The 26,974-nt window shown below is 40.3% G+C and overlaps 1 protein-coding gene across 5 annotated transcripts; it reads right to left on the bottom strand.

Moving 5' to 3' along the window:
• Nucleotides 1–1,727: 1,727 nt before the first annotated feature.
• On the bottom strand, nucleotides 1,728–22,978 carry LOC131226685 (uncharacterized). Of its 5 annotated transcripts, XR_009161985.1 has the most exons (9): nucleotides 22,728–22,978; nucleotides 22,531–22,657; nucleotides 22,371–22,446; nucleotides 19,642–19,714; nucleotides 14,922–15,017; nucleotides 13,820–13,870; nucleotides 12,547–12,927; nucleotides 7,512–7,663; nucleotides 2,088–2,217 (listed from the first exon to the last, which is right to left on the bottom strand). XR_009161985.1 is itself a non-coding variant. In XM_058222311.1 (8 exons), exons 1-8 carry the CDS (start codon nucleotides 22,869–22,871, stop codon nucleotides 1,897–1,899), a joined length of 1,269 nt encoding a protein of 422 aa, XP_058078294.1. In that variant the 5' UTR covers nucleotides 22,872–22,978; the 3' UTR covers nucleotides 1,728–1,896. The 5 variants fall into 5 exon arrangements, 4 of the variants coding, with proteins under 4 accessions (XP_058078294.1, XP_058078296.1, XP_058078297.1 ...); XM_058222311.1 differs by lacking the exon at nucleotides 7,512–7,663 and having other exon boundaries at nucleotides 1,728–2,217; XM_058222313.1 differs by lacking the exon at nucleotides 7,512–7,663 and having other exon boundaries at nucleotides 1,728–2,217; nucleotides 22,809–22,978.
• Nucleotides 22,979–26,974: the final 3,996 nt, after the last annotated feature.

The following is a 26,974-nucleotide window of genomic DNA, read 5'->3' as shown; positions in this document are numbered from 1 at the left end:
TATTTGTGTTTCCCTTCATTCAGGTTCGTGTGACCTTATCAACGGGTTGAATGGCAAATAAATATAACAGCGAACCCTAAGAAGTTTTTAATGGAAGACATTCAATCAACATTGTTTTCATTTGGTGTGGTCCACCTGAGATTTGGATTTGCCCCATTTTTAGACTAATGCCCTAAAGAGAACTAGCAAAATGGATGGATGGTGTGCATAAAATACATACATCATGGTGGGGCCCACAGCTTTGACGCCAACTACCTGGCTGGTGTTGGGGTCACTAGCCTCATCCATAAATGTCCTACACAAGCGGAATGTGAGTGAGAAAGATGGTACGGTAGATGTCCTACACAAGTGGCATCTTAGTGGGAAAGACTGTAGGACTCCGCAACTATGTGGCGCCATCTCTCTTGGAGGTGAAGAAAGGTGATCAGTTATCTTAAGATCTTTTTACATCACAAGGCATTTTGCTTTAAACTGCTTATGCCTCAAGTACTTTATCTTGATTTCTACTTATTCTACAAATAAGTATATTTGATAAAACAACATTATTTATTGGTCAAAAGTAGAAATATATATTTAGTTTCAAACATGCTTCAGTAATTTTTAAATCTCTTTCCTTTGTCCCTCTCTTTTCTTCAATTATTTTTTTTTTAATTTCCTTCATTAAATTTCTTCCAATATTTACTTATTCATACAGGTCCACTTCTAATATCCACCGCCCATCATGTGGAGCCAACCTTTAATATGGTCCATTCATTGCGTTGGGCCCACCTTAACCCTGTCTTCAATGCGAACCATCCATCGTGTGGGGCCTTCCTTCAATGTGGACCATCCACTTTACGAAGCCCACCTTCGGTGTGAGCTATCCATCATATGTGGGGGCCACTTTGGATGTGGGTAGCCCATTATGTTGAACATCGGATGTTAATCATCCATGTGGGACCGACCTTTAATGTGTATTGTCCATCATGTAGGGCCCAATTTTGAAGTGGGCCATCCATCATGTAGAGCCCACCTTAGATGTAGCTCATTCATTGTAATGGGCCAACCTTTGATGTGGACCATCATGTGGTGCCCACCTTAATGTGGGTCTTCCATCATGTGGAGCCAACCATCATTGTTAATTGTCCATCATGCGGGGCCCACCTTCACGATCCACTATCCATCATGTGGAGCCCACCTTTGATGTGGATGGTCCACCTTGAGGGCCCTACCTTCAAATTGAGCCATCCATCATACAGGCCCGCCTTGGATGTGGGTCATTCATCATTAGATACCAACCTTTGACGTGGACCATCCATTGTGGGGCTACCTTGATGTGGACCATCCATCATATGGGTCCCACTATCGATGTTAATTGTCCATAATGTGAAGCCCACTTCAATGCCCATTGCCTATCATGTAACGCCTACCTTGATGTGGACCATCCATCATGCAGGCCCCACCTTCAAAGTGGGCCACCATTTTCAAGGCCCACTTTGGATATGGGTCATTCATCATTAGGGGGCCACCTCTGATATTGATTGTTCATCATGTGAGACCCACCTTAATGTGGATCATCTATCATATGGGGGCCACCATCAATGTTAATTGTCTACCACATGGGACCGGCCTTCAATGTCCACTGCCCATCATGTGAAGCCCACCTTTTATACAGACGACCCATCATGCAGGCCTCTGGACCGTCCATCATGTGGTGAGATCAGAAAAAGAAGAGAGTAAAAACAGAGTGAAAAAGCAAAAAACTTTTTACTTATGGTCATAAGCAAGTTTAATCTAAATAAGATATTTTAAGAAAGTGCTTACCAAATTAACTTTGTTAAATAAGAAAGCTTATTTGTTGCCATAAAAATAAAAATAAAAATAAATAAATAAGATCTAGTCTATCACCACAAGCTCTTAAACACCATCAGGAGAAACAGTGAAAATACTTTGGTGGGTCTTCCAGTATGGTATGCTAATCATCAATTCCCTACATAATCTGTGGACGTAATCTTCCCAAATCGCAATTGCAGCAGCAAAATCAACCCAATCAAAAGTGGGCCGCTTATCGTCATTGCAAGATGAGTGGCCAATGATCATTTCTGCAAGCTGATAGTTGCCTGTAGACATGAAACCTTTACGAGACGATGGTTGGATTAGTTTCACAGCATCATTAGTTTCTCTCCTCCCTTTCATTTCCTGCAGTTCTGAGGCTCTCCAGTAGTAAAACTGCACCACCTGTTCAAAACCATAGAACGATCAGATGTATAAACGGTGCATCGTTCTCCCCACCTCGAGGTGAAAGACTACTCTCATCATGTCGTGGAATGGCGTATGTATACACATCATCGTTTCTTGATGCTTTGGGGGGAAATGATTTTATGCGATTTTCCATACATTTTAATTGTGTAGGGCTCACTGTGATGCTTCTGTGCCATCCAAACCATCCATCGGATCCCCCACTCCTGAAGATCCGTAGCATAATCCAAAATTCAGGTGGGCCACACCACAAGGAACAATGGTGAGCAATGGAATTGGGATGGCCACCATAGAAACTTTTGGATTGTGTGGAGCCAAACATGTTCTGTGTATGCCATCCAATCAGGTCATTAGCCATGCCATACTCGGATGAAGGGGCACCTATCATCGGGCCATCATATAACTGAGGTGGGCCAAACCACATGAATTTAGAGGTTTTAAGGGTGATTTTACAATGTTTTGTGTGGTGTGGCCTACCAAATTTTTGGATTGGCCTGATTTTGGGATGTACAGTGAACATGATGCAGCATGCATGGTTTGGATTCTACACGGATAATGTGCGCCCTACAGAAGCTTGAATGTATGGGAATTCAGATGCATTCATACATACATGACGAATGAACCCGATCGCAAACAAATGATAATGTATCAAAAGCTACCAAAATCTTCCTAATTCAGATAAAGAAAGATGATATGCCATAGAGGAATTACTTGATACTCCAGCTATGATGATCAATACATATGATATGCATACAGCCACAATGCACATGGCACAGTTGTATCTCAATCCAAACCATCCAAATTGTGGGGCCTACTGTATGCGGATCAGAATGCAAATATCACACTGATCAGCTGAACCCAACTGTTCAATTGAGTGCTGGCAGTCAAAATGGATAGTTAAATAAGTAGCCTACAGTCCAACATTTAAGAAACTGTCTTCAATCTGTAGAAGGCCTACAAGTAGCGTCCATTGAGTTTTTAAGCCCTACATGCAAAATATGCAAAAACATGATTTAGGAACATTTTTTTTTTTTCTTGAAAGGTGATTTAGTAACTTATTTCTATTGAATCTAAGCAAAAGAGGTAAATAAAAACAAACAAAATCACAAAAATCTTACGAAATGTGTTCCAGCCCGTTTCCATTCTTCCATCGCAATTTCTCCACCCAAACTTTGATTTCTCTCCAAACAACTTGAAAGTAGTCTAAATCCGACCACAAAAGGATTCCACAAAAAAGGGCTAGAAAATGGAGTTTTGGGGGATTTTTCCATTTTTTTCAGTTTATCAAAAGAAGGGTATGCTGCCTCAAGATCCTTAATACATATTGCATGTACTGACGATATCGGGGAATATTTGTAAGGTAGTAGTGTGATATTTTGTGGGTGCTTGTTGTTTGAGCTTGGGGCAACATTTATAGCTTTGGGGGGGGAGGGGGGGGGGGGCGGCATACAAGATTTTGGCTAAGATCTTGGCACTTAGAACAAGAGAATGCATCTCTTGGCACTTGGAACAAGAGAATGCATCTCCAAGGTTATATTGGACAATCAGGGGGCGTTCGTCTCGAGAAAAATTCTGGACACAGTATTGATCACTCACAAGTGTATTGAAAAGTGGCATAGTTTGTAAATTAGATATGGAAAAGGCTTATGATCATGTTGATTGGGACTTCCTGTATTACATGCTTGCAAAGATGGGATGTGGTGAAACGTGAAGGGGGTGGATAAAGGCATGTGTTCATTTTGCTTCATTTTTCCATTTTGGTAAATGGATCTCCTAAAGGTTTTTTCAGAGCGTCCAGGAGCCTCAGGCAGGGGGACCCTCTCTCGCCATATCTTTCTGTGGTGGTGGTTGAAGCCTTAAGCATGATGCTAAAGAGGGGTGAGGAAAATAGTCTGTTTTAGGGATTTCAAATCCCAAATATTCAAGGCTCTATCTCCCATCTTCAATATGCAGACAACACTCTTTTAATTTGCAAGGCGAATGATGGATATGTCAAGAATTTGAGAAAGATCCTTGTATGCTTTGAAGTGGTCTCGGGCTTGAAGATTAATGCATCTAAATCGGAGATGCTTGGGGTGAATGTTCAGCAAGATGATCTCTGTCGTCTGGCTGTTGCTTTTGGCTGTCAAATGGGATCATTCCCATCAAACTATCTCAGATTGCCTCTTTGGGTGGGGAAACCGGCTAAGCATCTTTGGGATAAGGTTATAGAAAGAATCCAGTGGAAGCTCTCCTCATGGCGGCGCAAATATCTGTCATTGGGGGCTCGGCTGACTTTAATTAAATCAACATTTTACAACATGCCGGTGTACTTCCCCTCTTTGTAAGTGCCCAAAATAAGTTCTGGATAAGCTCGAGAAGTTGAGGGATTTCCTATGGAAGAGGGATAGCAACAGGAGCAAATTCCATCTTCTAAAATGGGAGGTGTGTAAGCCCATCTCTGATTGGGGGGCAAGGATAAAACCCTTACATTTTATGAACTCAGACTCTTTTGAGGAAGTGGATCTAGAGATTCAACGTCGAAGAGGGAAGCCTGTGGAAAAGTCTGCTAGCCACTGAGTACGAGATTCAAGAGGGATGATGGTTTTTCAAAGCTTCATCCTCTTACAGAGCTTCAGGAGCCTGGAAGGCAATCATGGCTACGCAGCATTTTGTGAGACGTTGCATTGCCTTCAAGGTTAGTGCGGGATCTAGGATCAGATTATGGGTGGACGTTTGGTGCGGTTCCCAGGCACTTCAGAACTTGTTCCCCAGAATTGCTAGGCTCGCTCCAGATAGGTATGTTAGCGTGGCGGATTGCTACACTAGAGAAGGGGACAAGGTTGTATGGTCCCCTCGCCGTAGACATATGTTGGACATCGAATTCGATGAGTTTATTATTGCTCTCTCAGAGCTCCTTAACTCGGTAAAGTCAGATTCTCTCCAAGAAGACAGTATTGTTTGAGCTAGAACCGAATCAGGGGCTTTCTCAGCCAGAGAGGTCTTTACAACTCCATCTCTCGAATGTCTCCTTTTGTGAGTCTGGTCACCCTTTCCATCAGTGGTCCTATAGCGCACCTCCTAGGTTACCGGCTTTTGTTGGGTTGGTGGAACAGAATAAAACCCTTATGGTCAACAATCTTCAAAGAAGAGTGCTCATTTTGCCCAATATTTGCCTTATGTGCATGTGCAGCGAGGAGACAATTGATCATCTTTTCATCCACTGCCCATTTGTCTATAGAGTTTGGGACCATTTATGTCCAGCTTGCATGTGGATTGGGCTATGCCTAGTTTGGTAGAACATTTAATGTGGGCTTGGCATGGTGGAGGTGGTGGCAAGGCTTGTAAACCTATTTTTGGAGGCTTCTCCTCATGGCAGTTTTCTGGGTTATTTGGGGGTGGAGGAATGATCGTTGTTTTCGCAACTTATCTGAAGGGGATCATAGAGGCTTTTCTCACCTAGGTTGGAATCGTTCTCACACATTTTGGTTATATTGAACGAAGACCAAATCATTTAGCTTCTTTTCTTTAAAGCAGTTCCTTTTTTTAATCTGTATAACATTCGAATCGAAAGTGAATTAGTGATTACTTTAGATACTTCTAATATTCATTCTAAATCAAACACCCAAAAAGTGGATTCAAAATCTTACCACCTCAAACAAACTCCAATTGCACTCACAGCCACTTGCATGTGAGGCCAAGAATTTTCATGGGCAACTTCTTCAATACTAGAACATTCTAGTTCGATTCCACTCGATACATTCCCTACCAGTCAGTTGTTTAAATAACAGTAAAACTTCATGTTTTTTTTGTTTTTTTTATGTTTTTTTTTTTTTTTTTTTTTTGTATTCTAAGTTGGATTAACTTAAATGTATCTCATTGCTGGCCTCTCATCATTGTCCACCAATTTTAACACATCTACTAAGGGTTCTGAAGATTTTAATGGCCTCAATACTTATGTTCAAAACGGTTGCAAAATTATGGTTTCTTGGACTAAATTCTTTCACCTTCTTTGACTAAGGCCCATTATTCAAATCATCCAACACTATAAAGCTTTTAAGCTCAGATTTTTTTTTTTTCATACAACCTTTGTAGTATTAAAAGAGCTATTGCAAATCATGAGACGGCTGAACAAAGCAAATTACAATCGAAATTTTTTTTCTCATGTTATAGAGTAAAAGAGCATGTTTGTACATAAATACAGTTATTCTTCCAGCTTCAACAATCATTTTAATATGTAACCTACCTATATCTTCTAATATTAAACCGATACAATGCCCCGCTCATGGAGTCCAAAATAAATGCATCACTTCCTCAAAAGAAGGCAATGGGGGGCTGCATTGGAGGCTGCATTATCCGTGATAACTTAGACAACATATTCTTTTCCTATTTCCTCAACAACCTTATTTAATAATTTAAACAAATATTCAGCCATGTGGGAATGGGCCAATTCATCCGCAGACTTTAAATCTGAGCCAAACAATTCACGAGAAAGTCAATCAGTGTCCGGTCGGATTTATCAGTCCATCCACCAACCATTAAAATACAGTTGTAGATTTTCCACACTTCTCTATATTCTATTATAAAGCTTCTAGTAAACTCAACCTCTATTTTTAGGCAAGTCTCCCTTACTTTATGATATGAAAGAGGCTTTAGTCCAAGTCCAAATTAACATGTTGGCTTGCTTCAGCCATTACTTTGAAGCTCTTCCATTTAACAAGTATTGAAAGCAAACTATTTTAGCAAGATATTGGACTACAATTTTCCAATCTTTAGTTTTATAATGATTTTCAAGTGTTGTTTAAGTGATTCCTTTACCCCTTTGGGTAACCACCATCTATCTAATGGCCCATGCCCATGCTCACATGATTTTCGGGTTTCGGTGGTCTAGAGCGCCTAGTCGTCGCAAGGGTAGAGTGATCATCTGCATCAACAACCACATCAATATGTTCATATTGTTCTTGTTCCATAACCTCTTCTCCAAGTACCTCATTGTTATGCATTCTTCTTCTTCTTCTTCTTTTTGGGTAGGGGTTAATCCCGGCATGTGTGTAAGGAGTTGCTTATGCCATCCAATGCCACCAGCACTTCAAACCCACAAAGCTCATACACTATGTAGGAATTTTCAGTGGCACTACGGTAGTGTCTGTACTTTCCACCCGAGTCATTGGACTTGAGTTTCAAAGAAGAGGATTGGGAAGAAAACATAATGATACTCTACTTCTAGTCTTATAGTTGTACACTTAGAGGAGAGAGAGAGAGAGAGAGAGAGAGTACTCGTCTTGCAGTTGTACCTTGCCCTTGTAATTTGCAGAAATTCTAGCATTGTATTTTAGACTTGTAGAGTTGTAGTTGTACTTCAAAGATTGAGAGTACTCTTGAATCTCTTGATTCTTGATTGTTGATTCTTGAAAGAGTGAGAGCCTTGGACTCTTGAACTTGATTCCTTGAAAGAGTGAGACCTAAGAATCCTCATTATTGAAACAAAACAATGAAACTTGAACGAGATTATGAATCTATGACTTACGAGTTATGAGAGAATGAGATCATGAGAGAAGACAAGTAAGAGAGAGAGAGTCAGAAAGTAAAAGAGTAAGAGACTGAGAGACTAGGAGAGTTAAGAAAGAATAAGTGACAAAGAGAGGCTTGAACTCTTGATTCTTGAAACTTGAAAGAGTGACAAGTCTTAAACTCTTGATTCTTGATTCCTTGAAAGTTGAAAGTTGAAAGAGCCTCACTCTTGAATCAATTATTGAATGAGATTAGAGAGATGAATGAGATCAGAGATTATGAGAGAGATTAGGAGAGTGAGAGATTGTATATTAGAGTGAAAAAGCAAAAGACAGTGAGAGCATCAGAATAAGGAGAATGGGCGCGTGGGAGTGCATATTTATAGGCAAAAAGGAAAAAAATAAAAGAAGAAGAAAAAATAACTGTTGGGAGGTTATGTGATCGCATAACCACATAGAAGTATGCGATTCCATAAGTGTCAACGGTTAAAAACCGCATATGCCATCAGGGCATATGCAGTCCACCTATCCAAATTCACATATGTGATCACATTTGACAACACTGGCTGATACTATTGATACTACAAACACTAGAGGTGCCTAAAGTAATCCTAAAGCTTCCCAAGGGGGTTGCGTGAACCCTGGGGATGCATGGCCTCAAAGAAAAGTTTGGCAAGAAAGAATCACTAGCAAAAGAAGACCACACTCCCTCATCTTCCTCATATAGAAAGACCATTTTCAAGTCAATCAAGCAAATTAGTTCGCATGCAAAATCAAAAATGTTCTTCTTATAGAGGAAGCATTCAGTTTATGTCAGCCAAACGTTTACACCAGTGTTGTGAATAGCGGTGTAGCGTATGCTACGTAGCGTAGCGTACCAAAAATGCTACGTAGCACATTGAAATAGCGTATTTCCCGTACCATACGCTACACGCATGTAGCGTGTAGCGTGAATAACGTAAGCCTCAAGAGCATGCTCCATTTTGGTTAAAACAAAAGATGTACTTTGTTCTGTGAGTTTGTAAAGTGTTTTAAATGGTGGTGACTCATATTTCTCACACGTGGCAGCATATAGATCTATCCAGACCATCCTTCACACACGTGGCACTGCGTAGATTATAAACATGTGCTCATTTAACCTTTTCTACGATCTAAACCATTCAAAAATGGGCCTCCAAATGTATGGATGAGACTTTTTTCCTCTTAGGAGATGGTGGGAGACTCATATTTAAAAAAAAAAAAAAAAAACCTTTTTAACTTAAAAGGTTGTGAAGGCTTTCTTTCGAAAGCCCTATCTCGACGCCGCACTTGCCGCAACAAGCTTCCTAGAGAACTTCGATTCTCTCAATCCAAAGGCCCCTTGACGACGAAATTTCGGGCATTGAGTCAGCCCCATAGGAGCATCTTATTCTTGTATTTTCAAGAGCATTGAAGCCCAAACAACGGAGAAATCACATTTCCCCTATTTCGCAGCCACATGGATACATAGCTCAAAAAAATCAATTTCCGATTGATTAAATCTCTATTCAAGGTATGTTTCGGCCCTTTAATCATTGCTAATGAGTTTTCTTTTTATGTATGGTGGAAAGTTGTGGTTATTTTTTCAATTTTTTTTCTTTGTGGGGTCCTCTGTGATGTTTTATGCCATGGCCCACATGCGTGGAGTCCACTGTGGTGTGTGTATGGCGTGGCCCACATGCGTGGAGTCCATTGTGGTGTGTGTGTGGCGTGGCCCACTTGCGTAGGGCCCACTGTGATGTGTGTATGGCATGGCCCAGCTATGTATGGTGTCCAACTGTCTACTTAGTAGTGTATACTGTCCATCTGTGAATTTTATTTTTTCAGTAAATTATGGTTACATGACTATCAATTGGGACTTTTTTGTTTTTGATGTGATACCAATTTGATTTAGTTTAAATATGTGAATTGGCTTGCTTTTACTTGAAAAATGAAACATCTGTAGACATTTCCATTTTTATTTTTTGCATTTTTTCATATTTATTCTTACAATGTATTATATGTTTTCTATTTTTTTGATATAAAAAAATGATTAAAATAAATAAATATAAAAAAAGTATTGTGTAGCTTACGCTACACACTATAAGGGGTTGAACGCTACGCGCTATTTAAAACACTGGTTCACGCTTACTTGAAAGCAGAGGATGCCGTGGCAAACCATTTGCCTAGCCTTTTACACCTTAACAAGGGAATCAAACCTTTTTCTCAAAAAAGTCAAATGGCGGCAAAAGAGGTTTCCCTCGAATATGACGTTTTAAATGGCAAAATTAGAGAGAAAATGAGTTTTTCTTTGTGGATTGCAATCCAAACACTGGAAAATGCAACAAAAAAGCATTATCCAGGACTTTTTTTTAGCAAAACAAACAAGTACAAAGGATTTCCTTCCCATAGAGTTGATGTCAATTTAACATTTGCTTATGTCACAATTTTAATTTCCCTTGCATTCCACACGCCGCCCCCCCCCCCCCAATCCAAACACACCCTAATGGAACTGCATGGACCAAGCAACTTTATTAGGGTTGTCAATACGTTGGGCCCACGTTGGCTTAAACTCAGATTTTGAACCATTTGGGCCGAGCATATTCAAGTTTTGATTTTTGCTTGAATTTTGGACGCCTACAAAATATAGTATTGGAAACGTATTAGCCAATTAGTCATCTTTGAGCCAAAGATCAGGATAAAAGAGGACCCTTTCCCCGTTATTGATTTTAAATCTTAGACCAACATAGATGATCTTCACCACATGTTTTAGATGGATCTCCAAATTTTGAGATTGCTTTCCAAACAAACAAACCTTTCCTCCTAATGCAATTCTCGAATGTCAATCTCTCTCATTCATGCCTCATTTTGAGCCCACAACTCTTCTCCCTGACGCCTCTTGCAGTTTACAAAAGGTATTCCTAAACGGTTACATAACGGTAATAGAGATAGCTGATACACGTTACGGAAAAATTGACCCGTAACGCTCCGTTATGGAGCCAAAATAGGTTTTTTTTTTTTAAATAAAAATAAAAAAATCTGTAACAGCCATTACAAGGGCTGTAACGGCCATTACGGCCCATATTGTAATGGTAACAGCAGTGGCTACCGTTATAGAACACCTTGACTGAAAATCCAGCACCATTTAGCCAACAAAGCCCATTTTCTTTCTTTAATCCTTCCTATACAATTTCCTTCCTCAGCTTTGGGTTTTTCAACATCTAACGATTTCATTAGGTGAAATTTAAGAACATCTAACTCCCATCCTGATGCAGGACAATTAACCACTTACTCTAAAAGCTCGAACTATTAGAGCACGGCGAATCAATCCCTTTATCTCATAGCCCAGGCCCCACATCTCATGGGTTAGGACCTCGGCTAAACCCTCCTCATGGGCCCCAAATCACATTGACACTGCCTCACACGGGCCACCCACCCCGAGTGTGCCCGTGCATCGCACAAGCACCCCCACTTGAGCCCGGTGTGAAACTGCCCCTCCATTAGTTTCATTCTCTAAAATGTCGTCTTCTTCTTCTTCTTCCTTTTTTTTTTTTTTTTTTGTGCATCTCCAATTTGATCAATTGATAGATTAAGAACATTCAAGTGGAAAATAGCCCAGGCCCCATATCTCATGGATTAGGACCTCTGCCGAACCCCCCTCGTGGGCCCCAAATCACATGGGTACCACCTCACACAAGCCACCCGCCTCACACGGGCTGCCCACTCCGAGTGTGCCCCCGCATCCCACAGGCAACCCCACTCGAGCCCAATGTGAAAATGGCCTTGCATTACATCCATACAAAGTTCCTTTGAAATTTTTTTTCAATTCTCTTTGCCTTTTTTTGCATTGAACATCGACTGTTGAGGACTTATATCTTATTAACCATCTATTCACCAGGCAACAAATGAAGAGTTCAAATTGTCCAATGCGAGGGATTTTTTGTTCATGGACCATCCATGGTGGGGCCCACAATATCTAGGTTTTGGATCACTGAGCCACAAGCCATGTTACAAGCCGTTAACCTTAGAGATGATGCACTATAAGTAAAGCAAATGATTTCCACACACGTCTCATGCCTGTTGGAAAATAGCTTTTGAATATTTTATGCAAAAATTATTTGGGGAGTCAAGTTTTTCCACCAGCTTGGACTTCGCACCCATGTCCCACATTGGCACATCTGGTGGTAGGTTGATGAGTTGCCTTATAAACACCGGTGTTTTAAATAGCTTACACTACGTACCGTAGCATAACCCTTGTCCCACATGGTCCATGAAAAAAGATTTAGTCCAATGCAACACTACACACTACGCATCATACGCTAAATGCAATGTAGAGTACGCTACCTGCTTCATAGCATCCACTACATATTATTTTTCACCAAAACAGTAAAATAATTAATATTTCAATGATATGAAACATTTTGCTATTTTCACTCAAAGTTCGTTAATGTTTTCAATGATTTTATTGAAATAATGAGCAATAGTGTTAAATCAGTTTTTTTTTCTATTTTTTATCTTTATATTTACTCCCCTTATTTTTTTTATTTTTTTAATTAAAATTTTAGAAGAGTTTTTAGCTTATGCTACATGCTAGAGAGCTTACACCTCACACTTCAAAGGGATGAACACTAGCTACATGTTGTTCGCTATTTGAAACACCGATAAACACACATGAGATTAGCATCCATGTCATGTGAAACTGAAATATATGTACCATCCTAACTATACATTTATTTTTTTTGAGGTGCACCAAAAAAAAAAATCAACCATATATTTCATAAAATCGGAAAACCAGGAATCAAGTTTCTAGCTAGAAAGGTACCTGCAGGGCATGCAGACTGTTGACAAATTCCTTCTCGAATATCTCATCTTCCCTTGCTAGTTGTAATGGCCCATTGAGTAGCTCCAAGGGATCAAATGATGAACCGGATATTGAACTATCAATCCTATCATCAGAAGTATAGAAATTGTAACCAAGGGCACATACTCTTGCCCATCGTATGTCAAAACCCAGTTGGTGGTCAGATGCTGAGTCTGAAGAAAACCAGTACATGTTACTGGATGCCGGAGAAGGCAGGTAGGAATCAGGTCTGTCATGGCTCAAGAGTCTTTGAGATAAAAGGGAAATAAGTTTGGGGTCCTCATCATGGGAGGGATCGAGGGTGAACCACAATGTCAGTGTAAGTCTTTCGCCATCAGTTATCTGTCAAACAGCAAGCAAATTATGAAGAGAAAAAGTGGCACACGATGAGGAATGCGGGATAAGGAAAACAATTTGAAGGTCAAGAATGCTAAGAGAATAGTTTTAAGACTTGAGTGAGTCCCGTGTGACTCATCCAAGTCAACTCAGACTCGGTTGGACCCAATCCAGTTTGATACCCTTAGCAACCCCCGACCTCAGGTGAGTCGGGTCGATTCACTTCCGACTTAAGCGAGTCTTGACTCAAAATGAGACTAAACAAATCGATCCAATTTGGGGAATCATTTTCACACGGCTAGGAGGCTAAGACATGTAAAATGACCACGTGATTTACATTAGGTTCGCTTTATGCCATGAGATCAAGAAAAGCCGAGAGAACTTGACCAAGAATTCAACTTGGTCAATCCATTGTATCAGTTCGGCCCACTTGGATGCACCATTAGAATCAGACCAAACCCAGATGCACTTTACAATGTGAGGCGTTTGCTGCATCCCACAAAATGCAAATGATGGATCCACAGAAAGGTGCAGCCAGCAAAAAGGTCCAAAACATGATTGTGGTAATATGACGAGTTGGACCCATTATCATCACATTCTTATTTCAGGTGGTGCAGAACTGGTCCACTCAGAATCCAAAGGTGCTACACAGCGTCTCAGCCTTCAGAACCAACCACCCAATATCAACCTATCTTGAAAGTAAGACTTTAACAAGTTGTGTGTCGAAGTTCAGATATAAGATTGATCAAATTACATTCCCAAGTTACACACTAAATTTCAGCTATAAGAATATTAAAAATAAATAAAATAAGATAAAATAAAAAAACTAAAACTAAAACGAAAACTTATAAAAAAAAAAAAAAAAAAATTACATTCTAAATAAGTACCAGAAAATTACCTCTTCTACACAATGAATATTGCGACTATCAGCTGTGTATATCAAAGCATCCTGATGGCATACCAGAAAATCATTATCATAATATTGACATCACTAACAGTTGTCTGAGAATTATATGATCCTTGACCCGAGGATTTGCAAGCACCCTCGCACCTTGAGTATGTATAAGTGGGACTCATATATGATGATACAGACTGTTGATCTGATAGGACCCTACATGGATGGAACATGCCCAAGACTCTCCCCTGTTGGACAATTATAACCCCTTCGCAAAAATAGAACTAGAAAAGAGTTATCACAATGGTCATTCAATAGAAAAACACCAAATATTGGATGGCTAGAATCTTACATTTTGAGAACTTTTTGAGGCATGTCCTCTCTGTGGTGGGGCCCCATCAGAACAACAGTCTGGATTGCCTAAGCATACGCCCCACAGTCTGGATCACCTAAATATACACCCCACTATACAAGATTAGGTTGAGGATCATATAATGCCTCCAGTTGTCAAACGCTACTTCCATATACAATAACATACATAAAATAAAATAAAACTCAGTTGTGTTCCATTTTTATGTAAGTTATTCTGGAATATGCCAATCTCTGGTAAAGCTTACTAGCTCCAAACTATATACCCCACTTGAAAGCTCAACTTGTCAAGAAAATGAGAATGAATAGAGCAAAAACTATATTCATAGAAGGGCTGAACTATGTGCATTTTCAAACATTCCTTGTATGGTAAGTGATTCTTCCAACATGCATGTCACATCATGTATGTCAATCAGACAGTCCCTCCAAACTGTGGCCCCTCTGTGGATTGATCACACCCTAAATCCAACAGTGACTGGATGATTCTAGCCATCCAATAGGTGGCAATAAAACGGAAAGGAAAATGGTCAGTTGCACAAATTCAGCAGCTAATAGCAGATGGTAAAATCACCCTAGCTGTTTGTTTCTTAGGATATGCCCCATCCATGATGGGGCCCATGGTTTCAACTTAATGATGCAACATGTGCGATGGATTAATCACCATCAATCAAGTAATTGCAGGAAATGGGAATAGAAATCCATCCATTAATAGAATTTGTTGTTAAGCTGCACTTACTCCAGCCATTGGAACAATGGTTGCAGGATCTCCATCATGGAAGTGGAACAATCCACCTTTGAAGTCCATTCCATGACTATTAAGATAACAGACTGCCTGTGGCCCACAAAGCAAAAGAAAAGTGTGCTAGTCAGGATTTTTTTTCTCCCTTTTAAGAACAATTTAGAGAACAGAGCTACGGCATAGTTACTTTGATCATACAAGGAGAATCCTCAAAACTCCTGCAGAAAAAGTTAAAAACCCTCACCCAGACGCACACATGCAGAATAACCCATCCTCACCTCCCAAGAGAACTACATTCATTGGAAAAGGAATATGGTAGAGAAATGTGAGGACTATGGGCTGGAGGAGTTGGAATACTACTTTTGTTGCATGTGCATGTGCATGAGAGATCTGGGCCCTTCATTAGGCAGGCCACACCATGTATGTGTCAATCACGACATGAAAATCAGGCTTGTCTAGCCATTAGGTCAGCTGAAATTGCAGTAAAAATGGACTGTTAAAAAGAGTTGGCCAATATCCATGCTCAACGTGCACATTTTGTCAATAGATGTCTGAACAAACTAATTTTGAGGCCATGGCACATGGTCAGTGGTGATGTCCACCTGATGAGCTTCCTGGATCTCACACACAAGCTGCACTAGGTTACAAAATCTCACTCTTGCGAGTAGCACTAGCAGAGGTAATTGTGGTGACAACTTTGACTAAATGCATAAGAGTACAAGAACAAATAAGTAAAACATAAATTCAACATGTGGACCCCTTTTTTTTTTTACAGAACCATATTATCCTTCAAAAAAAGAAGATAACCATATCATTAAGCTCCACCAAAAAGATATGGAGCAAAGAACAAAACAAGTTGCACAGATGATCCTCTAGTCAACCCACACTGCTCTCCACAGAGTCGGAAAGGCAACAACAACAACAAAACAGATCCCAAAAAAAAAACCAAAAAGTACATAGGCCGAACCAGCCAAAACCGGCCACCAGATAAAATTGAAATCCATTCTCTCTGCAGCAAGTCCATCTAGATCCCTGCAAACTTGGGCAACACCAAAACCTACTAGAAAAAAACAGCAAAGCAATGCTCTAATTGAAAGAGGAAAGAGGAGCAGCTTTATCCTCAACTTCTCTTGCATTCCTCTCCTCCACACACACCAAAGGATAGCAAAAGGAAGCATCATCCAAATTGTTCTTTCCCCGAAAAGAGAGAAGACCAGCAGGCCACCCAGTGATGACATTAAAAACCAATCATCCAATTATCCACCGAACAGTGAACCAATTGAAGACACACATGCTGCCTTGCAATGAAGAAGTAGATGATCAATGGATTCTTCATCATTTCTGCAGATAATAGATATATTGGGTAGCAACATTTTCCTTTTCTTGAAATTGTCAACAGTAAGGATTTTGTTCATCGAGGCAATCCAAACAAACGCTTAAACACAGGGAGGGATTGGGACTTTCCATACTAGGCACAAGATACTTGACAAAAGATACTTGGCTAAAAACACATCATTAGCTGACTGCTTCCAAACCTGTCTTCACCAGCAACATCGATACTTGTTTCATAGAGGGTGCACATGAGTAACAACAAAGAAATGAGAATTTTTGTGCCTGAAGGTTTCTACCTGATTTCTACACTTTTTTAAAATTGGACAGCCCAACTAAAACCCCTCTAGAGGAAATAAATTGCAGATAACTGAAAAAATAAAGGCAAGATGCAATTACTTCTCTAAATATCTTCTATTGCTTTAGAAGTTCCATTTTTCTGGAAACCCATCTTTAGTTCTGGTATGTCTAGACTAATCCCATTTCATTGCAGATGTTGTGGAAGGATGGGATGCATCCCATATTCAGTTCTGATAGGTCAAGTGTAATCCCATTTGACTGTGCAGATGTCATGGATGGAATGCCTCCCCATTTGCACAGCACGTGATATCAGATTTGGACTCTGGAATCTGTGCTACCTGGAGTTCTTGTGGCCTCTATCTACTTCTCGTGAAGCTCTTCTGAAGTTTTCACAGGACTAGGAAACTCGCTCTTTGTGCTTTTTACCTACCTTTTTCCGGCATGGAAAGGAAAGCAGGTGGACAAACGGAGATGATCGATATCCCTTCATGTCCATGATCTACCAGTCACGATAACAAGGATGGAACTGTTTAGTCTTGTTTAAGATTCCAGGAGATATTAACAATTACTATATTGCTATGGACAGTATCTCAGGCAAAACAAAGGTTTGCCTTCATCTGCTTTTGTGCAGTAGAGGAAGCAGAAAAGGAGATCAATATGGTCGATGGTTCAAAGTTTGGAGGAAAGGTTGTCTTAGTAGGGCTGTCTGTGGCCCAAAGGAGAAAAGGAGAAGAATGGATTTCTACAGAAAGAATATGGAAAAGGAAGGAGAATTCTAACAAACTCGCAACAAAATCATAGCCGGAGGGATTGAAAATCATAGAGAGATGCCATATTGAAGCTGGATGGTCAGGACATTACAAGCCTAGACAGATGTGAGATGGGAGGAGACTGATGAAGATGCACGGCAAAGCAGCAGCATAAGGGAAAAGATTTATGGAAAACAGACTGATTGGATCACCGGCAAATGAGAAAATATCAGAGAGAGACGTGGCTCAGTGGATGTAGAGATTCAGTGGGGGTCAACGTGATGAAGGTCTTGGTGAGGAAAATGAACACATCGAGAATCTCGGTTCAGTTACCTGCAAAAATGTCCTCAAATGACAATGTTTTAAAGCTGGACCAGATGTCAACCCATTTTAGTGGGTGGTTCACTCCAAAACAGTCCGAGAGCCGGTCAAACTGAGTTTACCCATGATATCATGGCGACATCATAACCAATATAATAAAAATATGAAAATCATAAAAAAGAATTATTTTTTTTTATTTTTTTTTTAGAATTATGTACCAACACATGCAACTTGTCCTCTGAGTGATGCACCTTGGTTGCAAGATCCTTCAAACATGGTGCCACTCCCGATTTAAATTGCACTTCGGACTCATGCCACCTCTCCTACTTCCTAGTTTTATACCCACAGATGTGCATGTAAGACATGGAATCAATCAATCATCTCTTTACTCACTGTATGTTTGCCCAGAAGGTTTGAGATTCCTTTATCCACGTCTTCCTTCCTGCTTGAGCGATATGCCGAGCTAAATCACAGATCTGTTTTGGGCGTGGCAAGGAGGTGGGCTGGGCAAGGATAGGAAAGCCGTTTGGCATCTTCTGGTTCTAGCAATAATTTGGTCCATTTGGGGTGAGTGTAATAGAAGACGTTTTAGGAATTGAAGACCTTCGATTGATGAGGTTGTTAATGATATAAAACCCAATATTGTGGGTTGGGTTTCTATTGTATAGGCAGTTGATCCTGCCATTCTCTCCACCATGTTGGAGTTTAGAGTTGGGTTGTATTCTTTTGTGCTTTTTGGCGCTTCTCTATTAAAGCTTTGTTATCTCTCAAAAAAAAAAAAAAAAGTCATAAAAGTTAAAACAGACATTTACCCTCTTCCACACCCAAATTTGTTGCTACTTCACTTCACGCTACGTGTAACCATATGATGCATTGGAGATGAGGCGGTGGACCCAGAGGAACCAAAATGGTAGAGCCATCAAGATGCAGCCACAAGTGCAACGATGGCACACGAATGCAAGATCTGAGCTTTACACCAGGTGGAACATACTGTTTAGATATTCTGGCCACCAAATCAGGGCACCGTGAGAGGAGATGAGGAAGTAATGGAGCACCCAAATGGATGCGTAACCCGAGGTGGGTCACTTGGAACCCTCCGGGTCAAACCATTTGGTGACTGCGAAACCCATTCAACTTCGATGGTCCTATCCAAAAACAGATCCTATATAGAACTGGACAATGGTAGAGGGCAGTTCTGGTCCAAACCAGTCCAATTGTCCAGTCCAGTCCAGGTTTTAAACAGTGGGAAACCTTATATGATGGCCCTCTCGGCAAGATTGAGAACTGGCATCCAATGGTGGGGATGGTAGAGGTTTTAGCTCAGGTTCATCACTACTACAGACCCCTGCATGTTTCGATCCCACAGGTAAGTGCCGCCCTCGGCATCCACATTGAAGAATGAGACTCTAAATTGCAATAATATGATTTTTCAAGTTGGAAATGAAAGAAATGTAACCGGAATCTGACAGCTATTTCCTCACTACGAATAGGAAAGACCATTGCGATTTGGTCATTTCCTCTTGATTGAACTAAATGTTTGCAGTTCAATATAGTTGTGCATCCAAATGCACCCATGAACTGAGAACTATAGTTGAATCAAGCGTGAAGCAAAGCAGCAACAGATTTAGGTGCGAGAGTGGGAAAGCATCTGTTTCAAAATGTTTTCAAATATAAACAGGTAACAAGCAGGAGAGGGAGTGCGATCTTGGAGCATGATTCAAAGCAAGAATGACACCTAGTTAGAAGAATTGTGTAGCTAAGGTAAGAGTTATCAATCACAAGCCAAGTTACAAGTTCCAAAGACTTGTTTGAACTAATAAATAGCATGTATATGTGCATGAAAAGGACAATCAAAAGAAATCTAGATCTAAGATTCTGGATGTAAACAGGCAGACTTCTGGATAGTTTAAACTTTGCTATATCAGCCCATGAAAAAATTGATAATACCTTGTCAAAATATAGAATTGAATAACTCCCGCAACTGAAAGTGAAATATCCCGAACAAGTTTTGTACGCACCGCAAAGCTTCTTTGTTTTAGATAGGGCCTATTGTCATCACTGTGCCACCCAATACTTGCTCCTCTACACCAACTGAATTACAATACCCAATAATAAATAACATCAAACAATGATCAAGGTAGAGTGCTACTAAGCCCCCATGCACCTCCTCATACATGTACCACAAACAGGTGCAGATTCCAATACAAGCCACATGCATGAGATCCAGGCAGCTCATGAGGCAGGCCCCCTTTTGTAAATGTCCAAGCCCAAAAATAGGCAAGTCCCTCATCAAGCAGGCCACTAGTGTGCATTGAATGCGAACCAAATTTTAAACTGTCTGCTGTTTCCGTACATGTGAGGCCCAACTAGTGAGTTGACTGGCTAATTTTTTGGTCCAATACATATACAAGGTGGGTGCCACTGATGCATCTCTGATGTCCCATGAACGTGCCTGGCAACGTGTGAAATTGTGTTAGGAGAAATGATTATTGACTTAAAGAAGCCCCTATGTAGATCCTCAGGTAAGAGGAATTTTGAAGGCTTCTCAGGAAGTTTAAACTAAGAAATAGAATGCACTTCTGGGAATTGCTCATTTTAGTTACACTGTAAATGCAAGTAAATTTATGCAGAATTATTTGTTTTTGGATCAGCTCTTATTAGTGAATGTTACATTGTAGCAAGTTTTTGGCATCACCATCATCTAAGCCTCATCCCAATAATTGGGGTCAGCAACATGAATCTTGTTCCGCAATTCCACTCTATCAAGGGCCATAACTTTAATTCGACCATAGGTCATCTTGTCTTTTCTTACTATCTCCACCCAAGTCCTTTTGTGCCTTAACATTTGCCCTTTTAGAGACTTCACCTTGTACCAACTCACTCCATCTAACTAGTGTGGTTCTTGGTCTCTATTGCATGACCAAACCAACTTTACTTTCCCTCATCTTATTACATATTGGTACTACTCCTAAGTTCCCATGGATGCATTCATTTCTAGTTCTATCCTTCCTTGTCTTGCCACTAGTCCATCTCAACTCACATTTCATTTCATGTTCCATGGCGCGTACACGTGCGCACACACACACCTTACTGCCTCAAAAAAAAAAAAAAAAAAAAGTATAATGTTATATTGCATATGCTTAGGCCTGTTTCATAGACACCTAAAAATGAGAGAATGGGATAAATTCATTACGCACCCACCTGATCCTACCCTCATGTATCATGTATTGGAGAAAGTAGTATACCACGTACCCATTCCCGTTCCACGTATCAAAACAACCCATGGTCACGGTAACCTTGGCTCATGTGCCATGTGTACATTGGACAAGTTGCAGAACATGGGTGCCAATCTAGAAGCATTGGATAGCACCCTCACGTAAAACCTAGGACATGTTGCCAAATGCCAAAAGGTTAAGGGACCATTCAGATTCAAGCAAAGGTGTGCCAGCAAAAGCTGCCAGGGACAAACTCTTGGATTCCCAAGAATGATGGAGCTAAAAGCATCACAGACTTTAGACTGGTCAGCTTAATCAGTGTTATTTATTATTTAAAAGTCAATGCACGACAGTCCAAGTTCAAGTCTCCATACTTGCACAAGTGCCACCATCAATCTTCAAGTCCCACACATGTCAATGTGCTCATCGCTATATATTGTACATATGCCACAATCCACATTAGAGAATGAGGTGTTGAATCTATGGGGTTGGGAGTGATTTGGAGTTTTCTTCTGCATGAGATGAGATGAAATATTGGATGAAATGAAAGATATTTTTGAGAAAAAATGAGAAGGTACTTACAGATTTATCAACTGCTTTTGATGATAGCGAGAGAGATATTGGTTGCTCTCCATTTCTAATACAAGACAACATGAAGAACCCTCCATGACTGTGTATCAGGACTTTCAAATGGTTCCATGAGAAAAGGGAGAGTTATTTGATACTCCGCTGGAGTATGATGCTTGGCAGGCTCTCACAACTTGTACAGTGGCATGCATGGCCTCAAACTGTGAAACCCACCATCAATATGTCAGGGTCCCAAAATCAGATTTGTTGAGCAATCTTGACCCCTTCATTGTGGACACGTGTTTGTTGAATAGTTTTCATTTTGAGCCATCCATAAATGCCCTCCAATCTAATCTTTAGCATAGTTTTTGATTCATGATCCCACAATATTATAATTTAAGTTGAATTAAATGTATGTATATGCCAATTTTTTTAATTAATATATTAGTGCCCAATATCATCCATCACACTCCATCAAAGTATCAATTCTTTTCCCTTGCACTAGACAGATATGAATATCTTCCATCTCTAATGCATACAACGCTAGTGGCCATGGGCAATTTTTTTTCACCCAAATAGCTTTCGGAAGTCTTAAAATTTGAATTTTCAATAGCCATTAGAAAGAATTTAAACCAAAGGTAGGGAATTTGAATTAGTGGGCCTACTTCTATGGCTCGCTTGTTCAGCATAAGGATCGGCCCCAAGCTTTATTGAGATGGGTTCAACCCAATGATCTATCTTAAATGAAGCCTCTATATGTCATTTGAAGATTTTATAGGAATTTACTTCTCCAAGCTCTGTCAAGTGTGAATACCTCATTACATGCCGTAAACACTTTAAATGTAAATAGTTTACAACTTAATGCAAAACAAGACAGCACCTGAAAAGAGTTTCAGGTGAAGTGTTTACCACTTAAAACTTTACAAGCATCCAAACGAACCCTAAAAGAAGTATAAGAAGGGCACCTGATGAGACCGGTAAATTCCACAAATAGCTCATAGTCACACCCAAAGAACTCCTCCACTCTCTCTTTTAGCCTCTCTGCAGAAAACCAGATTGAGGATGCGAAGGTAAGGAAAGAGATGAATGTATGTATGGATGGATGGATGGATGGATAAAAAGAACCTCGGATGGGGAGGAAAGGAAGGAGGAGATGGGGAGAGTTGGTAGCGATTAGATGAGAGAGAGTGGTGGAGAAGACGCTGGGCCTGTATCCGACGGTGCTGCTGCTCTTGTGTATGAATTCCAGCTCCTGTCATTTTCAACGCAGTTTTAGAGGATTTGGAGAGAGAGAGAGAGGGAGGGAGGGAGGGAGAGAAAACCTTGCAGAGAGAAGAAGAGAGAAAAGGAGGATGAGACGCAATTTTAGAGGATTTGGAGAGAGGGAGAGAGGGAGGGAGAACCTTGCAGAGAGAAGAAGAGAGAAAAGAAGGGAGGATGAGACGAGGATGGTCACCCTCCGTCATTTTCCTCTCTCTTCTCTATCAGAGAGAAATGGGAGACGATGGGTTGTACGGAACGAACTGGTCTCGTCTACAGCACCTGCCGTGTAAAACACCCAAAAGCAATAGGAGCCGGGCTCAGATGCAGTCGGGACGTATTTCCAGGACGCGGCTTCGGTGAATCCCCGCATACATCGAGATCGGTGGATCCCTGACTGTGGGGCCCACCTTGATGTATGTGTCTTGTATCGGCACCGTCCATCTATGCCGTCGGCTCATTTAGGGCATGATCCTAAGAATTAAACGGAGCCAAATCTCAGGTAGACCATGCAAAGGAAACAGTGATGATTGAATGCCCACCGTTAAAAACTTCTTGGGGACCACAGAACTCTTGGATCAAGTTGATATTCTTGTGGTCTCTTCATCGAAGTCTTATGTACCTTATCAACGGCTTGGATGGAAAATAAATATTCTGGTGGCCCCCCGAGAAGATTTTAACGGTGGGCATTCGTTCACCACTCCTTTTACGTGATGTGGTTCACATAGCATTTAGATATGCTTCATTTTTTAGATCGTATGGACGGTGTGGATATAAGGTGCCGTTCGGTAAACAGGAAGATAAGATCTGAAAATTATTTTGGCTGTTGAAAGCTTAAATTAAAAGTTATAATATTTAAAAATAAGTATTTTTTTTTACAAAAACTGTCTAATAAAAACAAATCACAAATATCTACAATTTCTCAAATTTGCTCAAATTGTCCCAATGTCAGTTTCTTGGAGAGAATATGAGACAAAACGTGTTATTATTTTGCCACCACATTTGGCACACTTATACTCTTATCTACATACATCTCTTAAATATAACCCCTTAATTAATGGACCATGTGATATGCTCTTCTTGATGGAATAATTATAACCCTTCGATAATATTAGGCACTGGGTACCATGAAATTAAATAAATATATGAAATAAACAAAAATCATCAACCATCATTAAAAATAAAAAAAAATAAACACATGTTTTCATCTCCTAGATGTTCTCTAAAGTGACATATTTATAAGAATTAAAGTGTTGAATGCATAGTTCTTAGGCATATTGGTGGATGTCCATACATAGTTATCTTCTACGGTCTTCTATGTTGGTGGATGTACACAGTGCACTAGAAAGAGAATATTAGTCACCACCACCAAACAGACATGGGATGCATACCCCGGGGATATAGCAATCCCATGTATCTTAAGAAAATCCACTGACATCACCATTATTACCTTTAAATTCCATCCAATCCACTCCAATCCCTTCAAAATTGCGTAGGACCTGTTTGGCTCGAGGGATTGAAATGGATTGGAATGTTTAATCCTAGGATTGGCCGGGCGTGCCAAACAGACCGGATATAGCAATCCCATGGATCTTGCACCAATCCACTGACGCAGCTATCATTACCTTGAAATCCATGCAATCCACTCTAATACCGTCCAATCCCATCCAATCTGCCCGGCCAAACAGGCCCTTGGGTCTAATTCTAAAACCAGTTAATCTTAGAAAAACATAACTATCAATCCTCGACAACGGCGCCAAAAACTTGTTCACACCCCAAGTATAGGGTTGTGATGTAATAATAAACTCGGTAAGACCGAGGTCGAATCCACAGGACTAAACCTTGTACGTAATCAGAAACTAACTAGAACTAGAATAAGATGAAATCTAAATCGATTAAAATTGAAGAGAATAATTGTGAATAGATTAATTAAAAACTAATAAAAATAAAGATGGGACTAGGGTGCCAAGAATCCACTTATAGAGATCAGAGAGATCACGCTTGATTCACAAACTCAACTGGACTTTGAGTCTCATCTTCATCCAGTTGGAAGATATAACTTGAAAATCAAATCAACGTCTTTTGATCTAGTTTTAGAGAGATAAGATCGAGGTATATGAATTAAAATGGATTCCATCACAAAACCATACTCATGAGACAAAGCAAACAATGAATTAAACCGATCTACTTCAACTGAGAGATATATGAACGGTAGGAGGGGTTTTGTCACCCAACCATGCCCGGAGACGATGGTGAATAACAAGGCTTCCTTACATCATAATCACAAAGAGGAAAAGGAAATACTCAAGCCATCACAGATCATTGTAATTTCACACAACAAACCATTAACAACTAAAAGCATTCCTTAATAATCAAACCAGAATTAAATCATTCATAACATGAATCAAACCAAGTAGAACACTACCCATCACACCACTAGCTTCACCTCTTAGCCCTAGCTAAGAGCTTAGCTAACCACAGACATGATCAACTAATTCTAAAAAGAAAAGAAAAGAAAAGCAGAAAAAACTTAAAAAAACTCTCTCCCACGTCTGCTTCCACGTCCAAGCCCAACCGACCTCCCTCTTCTCCTATTCTTCTCTTTCTTTTATAGCAAGGAAGGATGGTAGCTGCATGTAGATCCTGCTGGAGTCGGAGAACCGACTCTCTTTGTGCAAAGCCAATCGCAAATAACAAAGGCCACGTGCCTCTTCTTTGCACAGCAACGAACGGATGAGATCTGCACCATTTTCCTTCTTTCTTTCCAAAGAAATAGGGTTCCTTGGGATGGTTTTCGATGGCCTACTCGATGAACGGTTTAGATATTCCATCATATCTACGGCCATGATCGTGCAACGGCTAGACAGTGTCAGTTTCGGACGTTTGAAACAGGGCCTACATAACAGCACTTATGTTGTTCTAATGGTGGGGCCCACCTCGATTTTGTTTTGATAAATCCACTCCGTCTATTGAATGCATGTCAAAAAAAAACTGGAAATGGATGGTTTCGGCTGTCTCTTGATGCGGCCCACCTGATCTATTGTTTGGTGATGATTCGACCCTTCAGCGAGTAAGAGAGCAGATTCTGACGTGTCTTGGGCCAAGATCTCCTAAGGTGCGGTCGATTTCTCCTCCTAAGTGCATTGGATGGATCGGATCAACCTTCCGGATGATGAAGGTGGGCCATGCATCCTCCCAACGGACGTCCGTGCGTAACGAGAAAACAGAGACTCGTTTCTCTGTTTAAGGAAAGTCGGTCAAACCAACTCTGACCAAACGTAGTGGTCCAGTGCACTTCCAGTGCATGTACACGGTGCACACACCTCACGTATGTGGGTCCCAATGTGATGTTTATGAGAAATCCTCTCCATCCATTCCATTTCTTACCTCATATAATGGGATGAGTCCAAATTCGAAGCACGTCCAGATCTCAAGTGGGTCCCGGATTGATAATTCATGGGCTGATCTGTCCATTGGGTCACTTCCATAGGGATCGAATGGTTGAATTTCGACGTGTACGGTTAATTCATGGTCCTCAGGCCATGTATAAAGTTTCGAGCCGATCAGATGGTGGGAACCCTGTGATCTTGCATTTTGGACATTTTTCAGTCTTGTTTGAAGTAAGCGGCTGGAATTTCGCTGATCTCTGGTGTGTAAATCCTCGATCTTGGACCCATGGAGTCCCGTCCAATGCCTTGGTGATGCCAGAGCGTTAAATCCTTACTTTTAGCATTCTTTTTAGTCCCCGCTCGTAAATCCACCTTGCAGCACAAACATGATTAAAATGGGGCGTTAGTTGGTATCATGTTCGTAAATCTATGCAATAAATGGGGTCTAATATACAATATTTGACCCTTAACACAACCCCTAACCAGCATTTTGCTAGTCCCGAGAAAAGTATGCGAAAAATAAATTGAGAATTATAGGATAATTCTAAAAACTCGAATGATTTTGGGAAACACTCCAGATACTAGAAGTCTAAGATTCATGAATGTTGGGCATTACTTTCTCTTGGACTCAAGCGCTCGGTAGACTTCATAATCAAGATCAAAGTATTAATCCATCAATTAGAAAAAATTCTGAATTTGCCGATGCTCATTCCCTTTCCTACTTTCATCTTCAGATATGTTATAAACATGCATTGTATGTGTTGATAACTAATTATTTGTCACTTGATGAAATGATATTGTCGATGTACATGTTTTATTCATATATGCATGCCAAATTGTGTCGTTTTTGTAAATTCATATTTAGAAAATTTATACTATCAGATGATTATACTTATCGAAACGTATAAATTTAATATAGT

Source organism: Magnolia sinica, chromosome 15, assembly GCF_029962835.1.
Source record: "Magnolia sinica isolate HGM2019 chromosome 15, MsV1, whole genome shotgun sequence".
Lineage (NCBI taxonomy): Eukaryota > Viridiplantae > Streptophyta > Magnoliopsida > Magnoliales > Magnoliaceae > Magnolia > Magnolia sinica.
The sequence above is the reverse complement of the archived record's forward strand: the minus strand, read 5'-3'. Positions and strand labels throughout refer to the sequence as shown.